Source organism: Lathamus discolor, chromosome 1 (assembly GCF_037157495.1).
Source record: "Lathamus discolor isolate bLatDis1 chromosome 1, bLatDis1.hap1, whole genome shotgun sequence".
Classification (NCBI taxonomy): domain Eukaryota; kingdom Metazoa; phylum Chordata; class Aves; order Psittaciformes; family Psittacidae; genus Lathamus; species Lathamus discolor.
In genome coordinates this window covers 28986673-29005421 of record NC_088884.1, presented here as the reverse complement: position 1 = coordinate 29005421, position 18749 = coordinate 28986673, and the positions used below count along the sequence as shown (strand labels likewise).

Here is an 18749-nt window from a genome sequence, read left to right as displayed (position 1 = left end):
ATGTGGCCAGATTTCAGCTCAGGCTGGATGAGCTGGACGCATGCAATGATACACTTCACTGGAGCTGCTGAGGTGCCCACATGAGTGTCCCTCAGCTGGGCAGATAAACGAGTTCAGTAGCTTTGTTAACACCTGAGATGCAGATTTTCTGATGACACGTTGTAAATTTCACCGGTCCCAGCTCAAACGAGCTTCTGTGAACTCTACTGGCAGCACAGAACCCAGTTCAGATGCACTGGGTTCACATTAAAAATCTTGTCTTAAAAAAAGGTAGACTTGCTCCTGTAGAGGACACTGTAAAAACACTGGTGCCTAAGTAGTAATGGAAAAATAAACAGCACCACGGGTGAAAGCAGCATCATCAAGTCTTCAGCACGGAAGAGATCACAGCTGTTGTCATATATAAAGACGTAATTTATAGTTATTTTATCAATGTTTAAGAAGATGGAAGAAACCCTGTTTATGTAATACACAAAACATGCTCTTGAAGGGATTAGACTAAATATTGTCCTAAATTCAGCATCTCCCAGTCTAATAAAGGACATAAAACCTGTTTGGCAATCTGTTTCTATTTTAAAAGACAAGCTATGGTATACATTACAAACATTGTTTGTAAAAGAGAGCTATGGGAAAAGGGTTGGTGGGATGTTCTGCACATATTAATGCTTCATTAAAAATGCCTTAAGAAGTAAGGAAAAAAAAAATCTAAGTTTAAGATGCCCTCCCACGTAAGGAAAAGGATTTTAAAGCACTTATTAAATTACTTCACTTGCTTGAGCAAAAACATGAGCTTTCTTGGAAATCAGGACAAGCTGATTATATAAGACCAGAAAATGTTATTTCAACCCATGACGATTTATATCTACATTTGGGGGGGGGGGGGGATAAGTGTATGATTCGGGCTGTGGTTTTTAAAGGGAGATGAATGTGCATCATTAAGGATTACTCTAATTAATTAGTTAATTTTATATGGAATTGCGAATACCAGCACTACCCTCCTGGGCTCTGACTCGGTCAAATGGAGCCTGATTTAAATGACAAGCTTCAGCAGAGGCAGGGATCTTCCCTCTGCTCAGTGGTGCACTCGGGTCCTGATCAATTAGCAGGGAAGCCGGAGGATGGCAGGGCCAGGCTTCTCTTTAGCACTTTGTTAAAAGTCTGCTTGCTCTGCACACTTCAGGGCAAAGAGGAAGATGGAAAATAAGCCGTGTAAGAGCACATCTGTCCCTTGCAACCTGCTATTTGACAATCCTGCAGTTCACTCTGACACCAGGTCTATTAACTGAGTGCTATGAAAGTTACTGTAACATCTCCAACCTGTAGGACCACAGATCAGCAAGAGCCAGCTCCAGTTTGCGCAGAATAGAGACATCAAAGGAACCATGCACTGACAGACATACGGGTTACACGAGGGTTCCTATGAACGGCTGGTGCTGGTGGGAGCGCTTGCAGGCACCGCAGCCGTGCTCCACGGCAGCCCCCGGCCACACCGCGGCTGCTGCTCGCTTGGCTTAGCAGAGCGGAGCAGTGACCCAGCACGGCTCTGCTGCTCGGGGCAAGGCTGCTGCGAGGCTGAACCCAGCGCACACATGGGGCTTCCGTGGTGGTCCCACGCTGGCGTTTGTCCCTGCCCCTGGCAGGTCAGCGGTCAGAGCCATGCTCTGGCTCAGCTCATCAGCTCCTTATGAAAATGAACCCTCACTAAGCCTAGACTTCAACTCTGCTCCAGCAACAGTGAGCTTGACTAAAGGGAGCTTACCCACACACCAATGGTAAAGACAAGAATTTGGCCCTTGTGCAGACGAACTGGCATTCAATCCTTTCATTGCTGGATCAAATCCTGCCACATCCATCAGGGTTTCTTTTATGGAAGGAAGGCTGAGTTTTCAAACTTAATTTAGAAAGAAAACAACGTGCCCTGGCCACTTACAGAAATGCTCCTTTCAACACAATCCCGCGGGGTCATCGCACCCACCTTCAAATGCCTGCAGGGGCAGCTGTCTGCCTGAGAGCTCCCGTGTCCCGGCCCACACTCCCTTCACTGAGCAGAGAAAATGGAGCTTTCAGGACACAACGCAACTGACCTATTTTAGGTACCTAGTTCAGGATGAGATGAATCAGCCCCAGCAGCGCCTGTTTCTCTCTGTTGACTATAAAGGGAGTCTGACTAATACACCCCTGGCCAGGTAAATCCCATCCTTCATGCTGAATACAAGCAGAAAAAAATGCACAAAAATGCTCAGAATGCTACTAATTCATAACACGAACACCACATTGCATATGAAGCATTTGAGGTTACGGAGCAGAAGAAGCTTTAATATGAAGCTGCAAGGATTCTGATAACACAAGTGAATTAATATCTAAGCAGCAGGTCCCTAGAGTAATTGCACAGTTGTTAAAAGAGGGAAGTTGCAGAAAATAACTATTTGCAAGGTTGCAGCCAATGTAAAGATGATTTTTTGATGTAGGCCAGTGCAGGGATCTGAAGGCTCACAACATCCAAGGCTCAATTAGCACAGCTGAACAACTACAGGCGGAAAAAGCTTGAAGAGGGTGACGGATAAAAGACTCCAGAAAAATGAGCAAGATGCCTGTAGTTCAACTGAGGCTCATGAGACACGTGAAAAGCAGGCTCAGAAATCACCCAATAGAGTATTAAAGAAATAATGAATGAAACGTGGTCATGCTTGTGACTGATGTTTGCTTGCCTGCCTTCTGCACAGATGACTGCAGCCTATTTAGAAAGGACCAACAGGCATGAGAGGAAATGGTAAAAAGGTGAATGCACAGAGCAATGGAGCTATGCCTGCAGAGATTACCAGTGTCTGCCAACGTACCACCCCCTTCACTCACTGCATTTGGTGCTGCTCAGCTAGCCCCTGTTCTTTGCTCCAGGCATGCAGCTCTACACAAGCTGACAACTTAATCACCCGAGGGAAGAGTCTGCTTAACAAATCCAGAGTGGTTCATCCAGCTCAGCAAAGCTGCATGAGTGGTGCCTATGAGCGGTGGACATGGGGATGGATGCAGAAGTAACCTAGTGTGGGCAGTGACAAACAGCCTTGCTCTGGAGTACCAAGAGTAGGGGAGAGCCACTGGAGTCCCAGCAGAGGCCTCTGGGAAGAGCTGATCTTCAAAGCTGCCCTCTCCGTGCCCTGGATGTCCGAGCACTCCACAGCGCAAAGCAACAGTCTCACTGTAAAACGCTCGGGTGCTAACCTTGCCCGGTGATAACCTTGCCCAGTGATCACTCTGCAGCAGCACATTCCTGAGATTACAAAGTTGAAATATTTTAATAGTGGTATCTCATGCAAAATGAATAACGGATTCAATTAAAGGACTGAAATGAAAACCTTAAATATGCCAGCTTACACTACCTGGTCTAATGGATGACACTCTCTCTGCCTAAAAGCTTTGTCCCAGGGCTTGTCCCGTAATACCTTCATGGTCAGAGCAATTTATCAGTGTCTGAACATTACCACCAGCAAGCCCATTAGCTGAATCAGTCTGAATGAAATTTAATTGCAAACAAAGACCAAAATGTTGTAGTTTAAGGATGGCATTTTCAAATCCGTGTGAAAGGACTGAAGAGAACAAAATCCCACCAGCTCTCAAACGATTTGCATTCTTGGCTCTCTCCAACATATCTGAAGTTCAACACTGTCAGTTTTGCCAGTATTATCAGGACACAAATCACAACCAAAATGCTCAGAACTGAGTTACATATACAGCTGTGCCAGGCCTGTGCCTATTATCCATTCCCTTGTAGTTCAAGGTGTCATGGCTCGAGATTCAAGAAAACTTAGCTCTGCAGCCAAACCAGACTAACAGCATGTGTGATTTTCAAAAAATACCCTGTTAATACACACGAAGAGACAGTCTGCATTTTAATAGTTTGGAAATAGATCCTACTAACACCTACCGGTGATCGACCAGTTATTTCCTTAACTGACCCAGGCCCTACACTGGCCCGTATGGTGCTGTCAGCTTTAAGAACTGTAAATATTTATAGCAGACTCCTCCGGGCTGCTTTCGAAGTGTGGACAGATAACGGCTGATTTTCTCAAGTACATCCACTGCTGGCTGGAACCGAAAAGTCAGCTTTTACGGTTTCAGCAAAAGCTGGCAACATCCACACGAAGTTCCGGGACAGAGCTGGCTCCCAGGCCAGATCGAGCCTGGGACAGCTGTGTGACAACTGGAGCGGGTGGCACTGATGTCAGACAGGACACTGAGAAGATGGCTGGAAGAGTTAGGGCATTAGGAGCCGAATGATCACCTTGAATCCTGAGCATCCTCAGACTGGCTCTGTCACATTCATACCACACATCTGTTCTCCCTAACGTTAGAAATCTGCTTGTTTCGAAAAACAAGACTCTTCATAACTTTTGCTAACATTTTAAGATGCAAAACAGTATTTAGCTACTACCTTAGGAAGATCTGAAAAATCTGACATCATTATAACTTCCTAAAGATCCTGTGCTAGTTTTCTGAAGAACAACATTACAGGAGTGTAGCAAGGGTCTTCCGTTTTTAAGTTCCTACCTACATTCTCATTGCTTAAACTTCCAAAGCTCCTCTTTCCTGATGCAGAGGACTGAATGGCTGCAGCTTTGACTTTCCAACAGTTGAGAGGCAATTTTACTGAAACATGGTATTAATTTAAACCACCGTGGTGCATGGTTTCATTCTTTTGCAAGAGGATTATGTGTTGCTTCCAAAGACACTGGAGGTCTTGGGCATGGTGGGTGGACGGGAGTGTTCAGTTAATATATTCTGCCATTTTGCAACTCATCCCATGAGTGGAGAGAGGGCAATGGTATTTATGACACATCTCCTATAACAGATGTTTTTTTACCTTTTGAGACCAGTGCTGGTATGCAGATAAGTTACTGCTCCATTATCATAAATGTACAGAAGAAAGAAGAATGATTTTTACCGTATGAGAGCGAGCCTGTCTTTTTCAGATGGATGATCATCCAGCCACTGGGAGTAGCGGGCAATGGACCACTCAGCCCTCTAATACAGAGGAACAAACACCAATTACACATGAAGGTGAAAAAGCAAACACACAACCTAACAATTTCAGATCCAAGATGATACAAATGAAGCCACATAAGGCTTGCTTAATACTGCAGTGACGCAGAATGAGTTAGTTAAGGAATCAGGGACAATTAACAGAAATAGCCCAATACGTTATGCAGGAGCTCAGAGGTTTCTCCCACATCAGCTGTTTGCCCAATTCTGAAAGGGTTTTCTATCTGGTTTTCCTGCATCTTACATGGCCAGGATCCAGGCAATGTGCACTCAGGGGTAAGACCTGCAATTTCTTCTGTGAGCTGACAGAACATCAAAGAATTGAGAGTCTTTTTAAAACCAGGTTGTCATCTTCCTACTGTTAATTAATTAAAATATGAAGCCAATGACCAGAACACCTTTGCCACAATAAAAGCAAAAGCCACTAAATCATATAAAGAATGAGCTTGAATACCTTTTAACTAAAATACCTAGGGCGAATTACAATGTTCATTCCTCCTTAGGACATCTCGAATGGAAAGAGAAGTTGATCTTATTACCTGGAAGGGTGATTTTAACTCTGCTGGTGCTCTTGTAAATAAAAACTGAAGAATGATGCTGAATGGAATAACCTCTCCCAAAGCTGGGCTACTGGCAATGTGCTCACTGGTCTGGAACAGCAGCGGTCTGGAAAAATGTAAAAATATACTTGTGAAAGGAAGAAAAAGCTTATCTTACGCATCAGAAAAATACCTACGTGGTGGCAATATTGTGTTAGAATAGGACCATCGAATGTTTGGCTACCGGTCTGCATCCCAGGTCTTCAACACAGGTTCAGTTTGCAAAAATGTACTAAGTTGCCTATTGTAATTAAACAACCCAGGACTGTAAATTTTATATTTCAGTGCAAACACTTCAGGTCACTTCAGAACTCACTGTCATGAAGGGGGTTGTACTGAAAGCAACACAAAAAAAGTACAATTTGGCCAACATTTGCATGACAAAGATTGTTAAATCATAGTTATACTCTGCATAGAATTACAAAGAACTTTAATCTATTTCTAATTTGCAGGTGGGTGTTGCCAAAAAAGCTCTGTTCAATCAGAATTAGCAAGAGATAATAAATCAGTTTGGAAATACCTTTTGATCATACTGACAATTGCTGGCTCCTGAGACTGCAACTCACCTGAATGACCTCAGCTGTCTGTAGGACTTTCCTAGGTCAGAGACTCGCCGACACAGCGGTGCCACCGCTAACTCCATCTGTAAAAACAAACGTTTCCATCTGAATTAGAGTGACCCAAAACACATAACTGGGTACTGAAGTAGCAAACCCGCAGACCAAGTCACTGACTTCTTGCTGGTGGCTGAATTTGATACAAGAAGCTATCATTTCCTTTCACACTGCATTGCTCAAGCCAAGATTTTTGCCTTGTTCTTGGCAACACAGTAAGCATCTCATGACAAAAGGCAGTGATAGTCTGTGGGTAAGAACAGAAGGGGTATCGTGAACTTTCTGTGACTGAAACTTTTTCTCAGGTTTACTTTGTTGGTGATGAGTTTCCTGATGTCAGTACCCCCAAAAGTATGACCACAGCCTGGGAAGAAAGCAAACCTAGGCACACAAACCACTCCTAAAGCAGTAAGAATGCATACCCACCTCAGCAAGGAACCTTGCTTCTGGCAAAGCACAAGGTTGAAGTGATTCCTTCTTGAACATTCAGCCCCAAATTCTGGGGCACAAAACCTATGAAGATTAGCTAGAAGTCCTGTGGCACCTATCGCCACAGGGCTGTATAGAATCACGGGCAAAAGAGCAATAGTAAGAGCTTTATTTTCATACTTATTTTTGTAGTGTTCTGTCCCTCAGTAACAGCAGCCATCTTTAAAAATAACTGATTTTTAAACACTTTCTGCTTTTTAAGCACTGGATTTCCCTTGCCTTTTCAAACAGGCTTTGGTTGGGGTTTTATATCACTCACGTGAGGCTGAATTCTGTCACAGGCTCTTCATTAACAGTGAAGACACAGAAGTGAGAAAGAACAATTTCACTTCCAGATCCCAGACTGAACATGAACAATGGCAACATTTCAGTTAATATGCACACCAATACAAACACCACCACTCAAAAAACAACCATAGCAAAAGTAATTTTAGCCAGATACGGATTAAGTCTTTATTTTTTGCATTCCGGAAGTGTCAGAGCCACTGAGGGATGCAAGCTTTATTCTCCACGTATGCTTTTGAAATCCCCAACTTAAAGGACTATTCAGACTTTGATTTCCACATAATGCACAATCAAGCTAAGTTTCAAAGCATAAGAGCTAAAATAAGTAACAAGATCAAAACCACCATTCAATGAGCTTCCCATTTAAGTAACATTGCCGAGCTAGTTTCAAAACGTTTGTGATAATACACTATTTACAGTGAAGTCTTTAATACCATTATTCTGTCCGGCTATAGAATTTCCTCAGACAGAGCTGGCTGCCAGCTGCCAGCTCCACCAAGAGCATGTAACTATGCTGGGGTTCCAGCACAAACAAGAAAGATGGTGTGGCAAACTGTGATGCCATAGTTCATCTAAGACCTGAAGAAACCAAATTGGCAATTAATGCAAATCAAGGCCCCCATTCTAAAAAGCAAGTGGCAGGATGGGAGTCCTCTCAACTACTTCTCAACATCTGTTAAGTTCTCTTCATGCTCAGTGGCGAAAAGCAGCCATTCCTGCGTATGACACGTCTTTCCCCAAAGCAGACACCTAAAACAGGTCAAGTGGGTCATGCTGAAGGATTATCCATGTACATGACAAAAAGCCAGACGAAGCTGGGAAAGCCACGCATAACCCAGGCACCTGCCCTTCCTCTACAGGCAAGGAGAGGAGAGCACATCTGAAAGCCCTGCAGAGCTAGTCTACAGGCAGTGAAAATCTGCTCCCCAAGCCTAGGAACTCTGGAGTACATGCCCCACATCAAACACTTCCAGGCTGCTTGAAATGTGCATTTTATATTAAGCAGAAACTTGCAGAAGCAGAAAGTGAATAAAAATCCAGGAATGGAAATAAGGATCTTTGACTTTCAGATGAATGCTCCAGCCCTGGGTATCAGCCTGGCTCCCTCCTGCCTGCTGCTCTTCTGGCTCCAAATCTTCTACTCTGGGCTATGAACCAGCTCCTTCTCTACAGCTGGGTGGGATCCCTGCCCTGTCCCCTGTAACCCTCACAGTCTGTGGACTAGGTCACCTCTCCACACTCAGGCACAAGGGGTACCATTTCTTGGGCTGAAGACCATGTACAACCCAGCTCTGCAGAGCAAGCACAACATCCACCAGTCAGTGTGGAAGATGTGCAAATGGGAACGTCTCCATGCTTGAGGAGCCATCAGCTGCTGTACCTTGTGCTGAAACTGCCAGCACAAAGGAGCGAGGTTGAGCACACATTCCCAGGACAGGAAAACTGTCCCTTGGGATTTCTGGACCAAGATGCTCCTACTCTAAACTGCAATGAAGCTTAGAATAAGTTCAGCATGTTCTTCCCTCGTATCCCCCAGAACACTTCTGAGCATATACGGGAGCCAAAAGGCCAGTCTGCTGCAAAGGATCAGAAGCAAATAGCCAAAAAGAGGAGCAAATTAAGTAGGCTTTGCTGTATCATGATACGGGAACCCTACAGACCCTGAAAAACAAATGGGAGCAAAACTGGTTTCTCCAGAGCTGCTCCTCAGGCATCAGTACTCCTAGGGGCAGCTGGAAGGAACGGATATCCTGCAGGAGCTGGTGGTAGCTGTGGGCTTGTAGCTGTGAAGAACCAGAAGATGGTAATTCTTTTAGGTGCTTTAGAGAATTTGGTAACAGGCAACAAACTAGCAGTCTGACTCTTGGAAACAGAGATGCACGGATCACACTGTACTCACGAGGGGAAAGGAATCTCAGCATTGCAAAATAGAATTTTGTTTAGTAAGTCTAAAATCATTGTTTCACTCCTGAAACATGAGATGATGTGATGAGACGCAAGTGAAACTTTCTACAGCTTAACCAATTCCTCATTAAAACAAATGTAAATGATTTCTCTTGAACATACCTGGCAGTTTCCATAAGTCTTCAGTACTAAAGAATAAAATTTACTTTGGAAAATTCTATTACTTCATCTTCAACCTTTATTCCCTGTAGGAAATTATTAGTATTGCTAGAACTAGATAGATATAATGGCAGCAGATGGCTGATTCGTGAAGTACTAGTTGCCAAAGAAAAAGATTGTTTTTAAGCTTTGCAGCATACTATACCATCTCAAATTGACTCATGAAGAGTGGGAATGAGTGAAAACTAATGTGGTAAAAATGTACATAAACCACAGAAACTTTGTTTTTCATTTACAGCGCTAGTCTGCTGTGTGTTATAACCCAGTCTCTCCAACAAAAAATTATACACCACATAGTAACCAAGATTGTTTTCTTCACTTGAATTTTAGCTGTTTGTCTCAGCCCAATCGCGTACTGAGATGCTCCACCACCTTTCTGTGGTTACGGTCATTTCTGCAGGCTCCCTGAGCAGGGTTTTGTGTCTGTGCTGAGCAGTGTGCGGGTCGGTGGCGCTGGCCTGGGAGCAAGTGCCTGTGAGGAATCACTCAGCTGGAACAGCTGCTGTTTTTAAGGTGCTGGAGTTGGGCCGACGATTGAGCGTACATCGCTTCTTGGGTTTGCTACCTGTCATCACCTGAAGCTGCATCAACTGTTGATTCGTGCAGCACATCCATACTGTAGCAGCTTCTGCTGTGATGTACAGCTATAGTTTCCAAAGCATTTTGGTGAGCTTTTACAGGTTGGGTGCTGGTTTTGGCCGTCTACAAGCCAGAACTTGTATCGTGTGCACGGCCTTTCATACAGCCATGTCCTATGGAGTTTACACTTGAAAGGGCAAGCCTGCTGCTCCTTTTCCAAATTTTGCTCCCAGAAGTGCAAATTTGAAAGTTCAGAAATCCAGGTTAAATTCAGGGCTAAGTCAGGTGTCCAAGCAGTAATTTGCTATCATAGAGGTTTGATGGAGTACTGTGAGACAATCATGAACAGAGGATCCAAGAGAAGCAGTAGTAACTGCCGAAAAGGAAGGGGCAGCTAGAACAGAAGGCCTAAACCCCATTGCTTTTCCATGATTTATTCATGCTATTTTGCTAAGCTTCACAGAATACAGTCATGGAATCCTGCCCAACATATGCTTCTTCTCAGTGATTCTTACTTTCTGAACCCAGAAAGGGTAGATAATCTTTTCTTCTCGTATGACCCTGCCATAGCCCATGGCTAGGTGGTCAATTATCTACTGAACTATTCACTAGATAGCCACATTGTAAAAAATACATCACATGGCTGGCTTCTCTAACTGGATTATGTTCAGCAACCCAAGGGTGAAGTTAATATGTAGTCTAGATACACATAATGCACATATATTGAAGAGTGCTTTGAAAAACCCCATAGTGAATTTATTGTTTAGTGCTTATTGTGGTATTTTCAAGATCTCTCATTACTAAACAGCTGTTTTTTCAGCTGGAAAATCTTAACATTAATTTTTTTGTAATTACATTTCTTCCTGGCCAAGATGAATTCCAAGTTTTTAAATGTTGACTCAAAACGCTTTTTTTCTAGCCATTCACCAGAAGAGAATGCTTTTAACAAGCAAGGGAGCAGAACAGCTCTGAACCATTATATGACAGAAGCCGGCCCTGAAGGGATGTGGAATTTGATTTCTCCCCCCTGCAGTAATCCCAAAACGGCTGATGTTTAAGTAAATCCTTCAGCAGTAATACCTCCAAAATAACACACATCAGAAAATTATTTCCTCCTTCCCGGAAGATAGTTAGCATTGAGCATCAAGCACGTTTTAGCTTTAGTAGTTCCTGTCCTTATAACTACAACTGTGATTACATCATCCTGCTTCTCTCACTTCTCCGGAAGAAACTAGAAAGGACATTCTTCAGGAAAAAGTATAAAAGCATTTTTATACTTGTATCATCATGTTTGAGCAAACAAGCAAATCTGTTTACATTTTTAAAACCCAAATGCCTAATACTCTAGCTTTTTTAAATACAAAATTCCATACTGAATCAGGAAACCAGATTCTGATGATAGGCTAACCAGCAAATAGAAATATTTCTTCTGTACTACAGTTTAGCATTGTCAACTTAGAATCATAGAATCACAGAATAGCCAGGGTTGGAAAGGACCTTAAGATCATCCAGTTCCAACCCCTATCATGGGCAGGGACACCTCACACTAAATCATCCCACACAAGGTTCTGTCCAATCTGGCCTTGAACACCACCAAGGATGAAGCATTCACAGCTTCCCTGGGCAACCCATTCTAGTGTCTCACCACTTAAGTTTTAACCCGTTACCCCTTGTCCTGTCACTACAGTCCCTGATGAAGAGTCCCTCCCCAGCATCCCTATAGGCCCCCTTCAGATACTGGAAGGCTGCTATGAGGTCTCCACACAGCCTTCTCTTCTCCAGGCTGAACAGCCCCAACTTCCTCAGCCTGTCTTCATACAGGAGGTGCTCCAGTCCCCTGAGCATCCTTGTGGCCCTCCTCTGGACTTGTTCCAGCAGTTCCATGTCCTTTTCATGTTGAGGACACCAGAACTGCACACAATACTCCAGGTGAGGTCTCACGACAGCAGAGTGGAGGGGCAGGATCACCTCCTTGAACCTGCTGGTCACTCTCCTTTTGATGCAGCCCAGGATACGGTTGGCTTTCTGGGCTGTGAGCACACACTGAAGCCGGCTCATGTTCATTTTCTCATCGACCAGCACCTCCAAGTCCTTCTCCGCAGGGCTGCTCAGAATCTCTTCTCTGCCCAGCCTGCAGCTGTGCCTGGGATTGCTCCAACTCAGGTGTAGGACCTTGCACTTGGCATGGTTGAACTTCATAAGGTTGGCATCCAAGGGACACCACTTGTTACTGGTCTCCAGCCGGACATTGAGCCATTGACCACAACTCTTTGTGTGTGGCCATCCAGGCAGTTCTTTATCCACCGAGTGGTCCATCCATCAAATTGATGTCTCTCCAATTTAGAGAGAAGGATGTTGTGTGGGACAGTGTCAAACGCTTTGCCCAAGTCCACGTAGATGACATCAACTGCTCTACCCCTGTCCATCAGTTCTGTAGCCCCATCATAGAAGGCCACCAGATTGGTCAGGCAGGATTTCCGCTTAGTGAAGCCATGCTGGCTGTCACCAAGCACCTTGTTGTTACTCATGTGCCTTAGCATGCCTTCCAGGAGAATGTGCTCCAAGATTTTACCAGGCACAGAGGTGAGACTGACTGGTCTGTAATTCCCTGGGTCATCCATTTTCCCCTTCTTGAAAATGGGGGTTATATTTCCCTTTTTCCAGTTGTCGGGAACTTCACCTGACTGCCATGATTTTTCAAATGTGATGGCCAGTGGCTTAGCAACTTCATTCGCCAGCTCCTTCAGGACCTGCGGATGGATTCCATCAGGTCCCATGGCCCTGTGTACATTCAGATTTTTAAGATGGTCTCGAACCAGATCCTCTCCTACAGTGGGCCCAAGGTCTTCATTCTCACAGTCCCTGCGTCTGCCTTCCAAGACTTGGGTGGTGCAGTCAGAGCCTTTGCCAGTGAAGACCAAGGCAAAGAAGTCATTCAGAACCTCAGCCTTCTCCAAATCCAGGGCAGCCAGTTCTGATAGCTTCCAGAGAGGACCCACATTGTCCCTAGTCTGTCTTTTATTTCCAATGTACCTATAGAATCCCTTCCTGTTATCCTTAACATCCCTGGCCAAGTTTAATTCTAACTGGGCCTTAACTTTCTAACCTGGTCCCTGGCTTCCCGGACAACATCCCTGTATTCTTCCCCGGCCGCCTGTCCTTGCTTCCACCTTTTATAAGCCTCTTTTTTCCGTCAAAGTCTCCTCAGCAGCTCCTTATCCATCCAAGGAGGTCTCCTGGCCCTCCTGCTGCACTTCCTTGTAGTTGGGATGCAGCACTCCTGAGCTTGTAGCAGGTGCTCCTTGAATATCAACCAACAGTCTTGGGCCCCCCTGCCCTTCAGGTTCCTGAAGAGGCCAAAGTCTGCTCTCTAACTTCCATGGCAGGAGGGCTGGAACTGGATGATCTTAAGCTCCTTTTCAACCCTAACTATTCTATGATTCTACAGTAAAATCATTTTTCAAGGATAATTTAATAAAACCAAAAAAATTTTGTAGTAATTTACTGATAAAGACTTGAAGAGTTTGTGACAGTGTTAACTATGCCCCATCAAATATATTTCAGCACAGTATTGAACAATGCCAAAACCTCCGACTATAAATCACACCTAGGTAAGAAATATATGAAGAGATATATGGAGTAGTATTAACTCAGACAGGATCAATAAAAATAGTTCACTTGACAAGGCTCAAAATAATCACTCGTGACATGAGATGAGGTTCTTGGCACACAGTGGCTCCTGCCTTATATGTCACTCCAAACACATACATGTACTATGAAAAGATGGGAAATCATGTGCCTTCATGCCATGAATCATGAAGGTTCCTTAGTCTAGCAATTTCTAGACTAGTTAATTTCAATGCAGTTGTGATTTGTATTTGCTATTAATAAACAGCTATTTTCCTGTATCAGCTTACAATCTGTATGTAGCAGATGATTACCAATTTCCATGCCAGCTATTACTGTAGATTCCTCATTTCTTCTAAATAAATTTCTCAATTGATTTTGCTTATATATCATTCTTTGCTGCATTGTCCAGTACTCCCACTGGGTTTTAGGAAGGCCTGAACTACAAGCTACCAATCCCAAAGTGGGCCTGTAACAACTCTGAATACCAAGCAAGTTAAAATGTCCTCTTTTAACTTGTACTGGTACACCCCAGAAGCATAAATGTTGAAAAGCCATCAGGGCTTGCTGGCTTGCCTGCCTCCAGGAGAACACTTGTATTCAGTCTGACTAGTACTGAACGAAAAAGCAAAAATGTGGGATTACATATGTGAATGCTGAATTATGGTCACCTTAAAAACACAAAAACAGATGAAAACAAACTGATCTAGGAATCTGAAAGACTGTACTGAAACGTAATGCTGTACTACTCTGCATAAAAACTGGGAGCATGAAAAAGGGTGAAATCCGCCTGCTGACTGGAAACATTTCAAAGAAGGAGAGTCCCAAGGAACAGCACAGGATGTGATAACACCCTTGCAGCACCACAGACGTTTTCTAGGGCTTGAAAAGTTTGTGTTCCTATAAGCACTGATCCTTATGCAATCATGTTAATGATATTCAGACATATTTCAAGCCTATCATGCCTCTGTTTTCAGCTGCCACACTAGCACACACCTAGTCTTGTGTTGAAATATCTGTAATGCACAGACAGCAAAGTGAAATACCGACACTGGAAACAGGGTAAGACAGAGAATTCAACAGAATCACAGCAATAATTCCTAACTGTAAGTAGCTGAGCCTTACCGAAGACAATCGCCTGTTATGCACCTCACTGAACCCAGTTTGGAATGAGAACTTGAAGCCTTGTTTTAATCTCTTCTGCATAGACTCCAGTTGTTTGGAGTCAACCTATCAGTAAAGCATGTTTCCAGTGCAAAAGGTTTCAAATCTGACTCTCAGCCAAAGCTATTCTGCTGAGTATAAGGCAGCTGTAACTGAGTACCCTGAAAGAAATGTGCACAACAACATGAGATACTCAGCACCTGATTCAACCTGAGACTGACTTACTGCATGCATGTAAAGGACCTCAAATTTACCAAAGCTTCTCAACAGATTTCTGCCCAGGTCTTTTTCTTTCAAGTAACCCCAAAGCACCAAAAGGGGTTTTAGATCACAAAAGCCAGTTTTGAGCAGGAACATGTAACCCTTTTCGAGTACAGAAATTCAAAATGATTCTACAAGAAACGGCACAAGTAAACACAGTTTAGAAACAAACCTCCTCCTACACACAGAGTGTCTTTCCAGGCAGGTACTTCCCTTTGGGTTTGGCTTTAGTCCAACAATGCAATGCCTTTCTGGGACTGATTAAAACCCCTGCATGCAGCATTTATGGCCATTTGGAAGATCTTACCCTTCCCATCAAGTCAGCCCAGTTAAATACCTGCTTTCCTCAGCCCAAAGCAGCAGCAACCTCCCCTTTGAAGGAATCAAATCTTTTCCTTGACAAGGCCACACGCCCTGTGGAGCATGGAAGTGAAATGAGTCCTGTTTAGGGACTACAGCCACATTGAGGTCAACATGCCCAGGACTCCTGGCCAGGTCAGAGCAACTACACCTTCCCCAGTGGGGCTACCAGGAGCTGGCATCATGGGCAAGCGCCCAAAACCCACCAGCTTTTGGGGAAGGGCAGACACACCCCAGAAAACATGGATGTAGGCAGCCTCCACACACAAAATGTTTCGGTCCTTCTACTGTTATGCCAAGCAACAGGCTATAGCGCCCAGGCCATTCTGGACACTGTCCAGCCTGGGATGCCCTAAGGAGCACTGTGCAGAGGTGCTCAAAGGCACAAAGTGAGCATTGAGATGGCTGTATGGTGCTCGTTGGATCCATACAGTTCTTGTCTTAACCCCCAAAACAAGCCAAAAATATGGGGCAATGCGAAGATGAGAAAACCACAATGCAGCCCCCCGATGCAGCAACAGTTGAAGGCAGGAGACAAGAATTAATTCAAAGCCTTTTACCTTTTTTTTTTTTTTTTAATTCTACAGTACAAAAGAAGAGAAATCAGAACATTTATTTTCCCACAGCTGTCCGTTCCGGAGTTAGTTATACTCAGCACTGTGGGGAAGAACATGCAAATCCCCCTACACTCAGCTGAAAACATACCTTCATTTTTCACTTAAAAGGCAGCCCGTGTCAGAATGAGTATTATTATAATAATAGGTGCTTAGATCAGATGCTCTTTACTGTAGAATTAGGTGAAGGTAAATTTTCCAAATTTATACGACTGGCTTTAGTACTGTAGCATAAATTACAAAACTTCTCTATATTCCTTTCAGAGGAGTCAAGTGTTCTTTTTTTTTCCTCCAATTTTATGCCATTGTCTTCAAAATAGAGAAGGGAAATGGAATCTTCTCACTGAAAGCAATTGAAAACTTCCCCTTAACTTCTGTAGTTAAAGGCTGCTTTGCTCCTTTTGAGTAATGAATAAAAATACTTTACTCCCAGGAGTATGTAACTTACAGGCAAATGGTACAAAGCAGCCAGAAGCAGGAGCAGAGATGGCAGTGATTCCTGCCTCCCTGCCCTCCTCTCCTGCTTCAGTTACCTACCAGCCAAAAGCAGCACTCAGTATGCATAGAGCTGGTGCTAATTTCCTTTTCTGCTTGGATAATAATAACCTTAGACCAATCTAGTGGATGCCTCTATTCTTTGGCAAGTTAAGACACAGTGTTATTATTGACAAATTATATTTGAATATAGTAGACAATGCAGACAGGGACTGGATGTTAATCTGGCAGTTTGTTTTGTGTTTTGGTCCAGTGTAAAACCTAGATAAAGCTGAGAGGCAGATAAGTCAATCAGGTCATGAAGAGAATCCAACAAGAAAACTGCCCTTCTGTTACCGAAAGGACATCTCTCCCATAGGATATTGGTATCTCTTTAGCTTGTCTCCTCCACTGCAAGGCAGCTGAGTTAGCGATTAACCAGTGTGGGCACTGTGATATATAAAGCAATTAAGAAAGCGACACGCTATTCCATTAAAAGAGAGAGAAAGAATGAACTGAATGAATGGTGGCAAATGATGGACGCACCAAAGAGGTCAGACAAGCAGGATAAAATGTCAAGACACAGCTGAATTTAAATGCAACTGTCTTTTAGCAGGAAGCCGTCAGACCTCCCTGAACGTGCCTCACAGTGACAAGGGATCTTCAACTACTTAGTGGATGCATTTCTCAGGCTACAGTATCTAATTGGAGAGGATGTTTAGAACTGGAGTGCACCAATCTCTACAACTGCCTGTTTATACTTCGATATGGACAACAGTATTGATACTTTTCAGTGAACACAGTGAAGCAACAGAAAAAGCAGAAATCAGTACTGAGGGTACCTGTGCAAAATCCGCTGCAAGCCGCATCTTCCCACCTTCACCGAGGGGCCTTATCAGACTGGCATTGCGAATGAAAAGTTCAATTGCTCTTTGAGCCATGGCTTCAGTGTTATCAAAGACAAAGTCAAAACACTCAAAATGTCTGAAGTAGTCGCTCATGACTCTTGCTATAAAACCCTGTAGTTCTTTCATGTACAGAGAACAAGGGACATCTGGTTTTCCTGAGCCAGATAATGATCTGGAAAAAAAAAAAGAAAAAAGAAATGGGGACAGCTAAATTCATCTTTAAAACACAACCAAAACCTACTGGAGTCTTTTAAATTTTTTTGCCTACCCCACGAAGTCATGGCATGAATTGTAGAGTCTCAATTTCTATTGAGAATAAAGAGCACTGTAGCTCTCTCTGAAACTATAGTCTCAAAATATCTATCAGCCATTCCCATCTTAAGAAGATAAAGGACATCACCACACTCCTACCCAACTTGCAGAGCCTCCACCAGTTTGGAGCCTAATCCTCAGACCCAGCCCCCAGATTTAAATGTCCCAGTTGTTGATTTATAATAACGGATCAGAAAACACGAGCATATGTCACAAGGTTACTAGTTGAGCCTCTCCCAAACTTCTTCTCTGTATAGAATCAGTTTGCTTGATTCCTCCAAACCCAGTATTATAAAGTCAATCTAATTATCACAGAAGCAGCATGGAAGCTCTGGGACACAGACATCAATCATCTTTATCTTTCTTTGAATCACAGTCAGACAAAAGAGCTCTTCCAAACTCAGGAGCCTAAGCGTACAGGCTGTCTAACAAAACTTAGCCCTTGGGTGGAATCAGAAACATGGAGAGAGTAAAATACTGTTAAAAGAAAAAAAAAAAGAGAAAAGGAAAATTTAAAACACCTCTGAAAATACACTACTTTCTGTAAATTTCTAAGACAGGAAACAGGACATCTGATGACGATCCAAGCAATGTCAGAACAGAGATAACAACCAAAATAACGCTCAGGAAGGAAGGCTCAGTTAAAGATAGGACTCAAGATCTTTGCAGATGAAGTATACTGGGAATTTTAATTAAAATGCTATGGGTAAACAGCCAAATGCACTAAATCCGAGCAGTCAACAGAAAAGATTTTTTGAAACATTTTGTATTCAATAATATGTTAGAAAAAAATATGTGTAATTCTGAATCAGAGTTATATGCTTTATTTTGAGAGAGTTCTGAAGACTGCCCACAAAAAATAAGTTTTGAAAACAAAAAGGGGTTTTTAAGCACAAAAAGCGCCTCTGCTTGGCTTTATTTTTCTATTTAAAGTGAATTTCACTCAAATGCAAAACTTTATGGGAAAAAAGAAGGGGGGGAGGGGGGAGGAAGATGACAGATGCCACCTGATTAATTCGTTTCAACAGATAGGTGTAATTCTGCTTTCTCTGTTCACTGACGACCATAAAGCATCACTTTACCCTTAACAAACAAGCGCTCTTGCTCCAAGGACATTATGGCAATAACAATCTATTGTGCATATGCAGGACATCTTATTAAAGCAATGGTATGTTTAAAAAAATCCTTCTAGTTACCCAGAAAAATCTTCCTGGTGCATAGTGATGATAATAGCTTCTACTGAATCTCCTACAGAGTTCAGTAATGGCTGAACAGCACTACCCATTAGATCATGGACTGCCT

At 43.2% G+C, this 18749-nt stretch overlaps 1 protein-coding gene across 3 annotated transcripts in view; it reads right to left on the bottom strand.

Moving 5' to 3' along the window:
* The window catches only part of COG5 (component of oligomeric golgi complex 5), a 185914-nt gene that overhangs the window by 4846 nt on the left and 162319 nt on the right, over positions 1-18749 (bottom strand). For 2 of the 3 annotated variants that reach the window (XM_065665921.1, XM_065665922.1), the window contains 3 exons: positions 6203-6279; positions 5577-5703; positions 4940-5019 (listed from right to left, as the gene is read on the bottom strand). In XM_065665921.1, the coding sequence (XP_065521993.1) occupies positions 4940-5019; positions 5577-5703; positions 6203-6279 (284 nt within the window). Of the gene's footprint in view, positions 1-4939; positions 5020-5576; positions 5704-6202; positions 6280-17069; positions 17308-18643; positions 18748-18749 lie in introns of all 3 variants that reach the window. The other variant, XM_065665918.1, reaches the window with a different exon arrangement.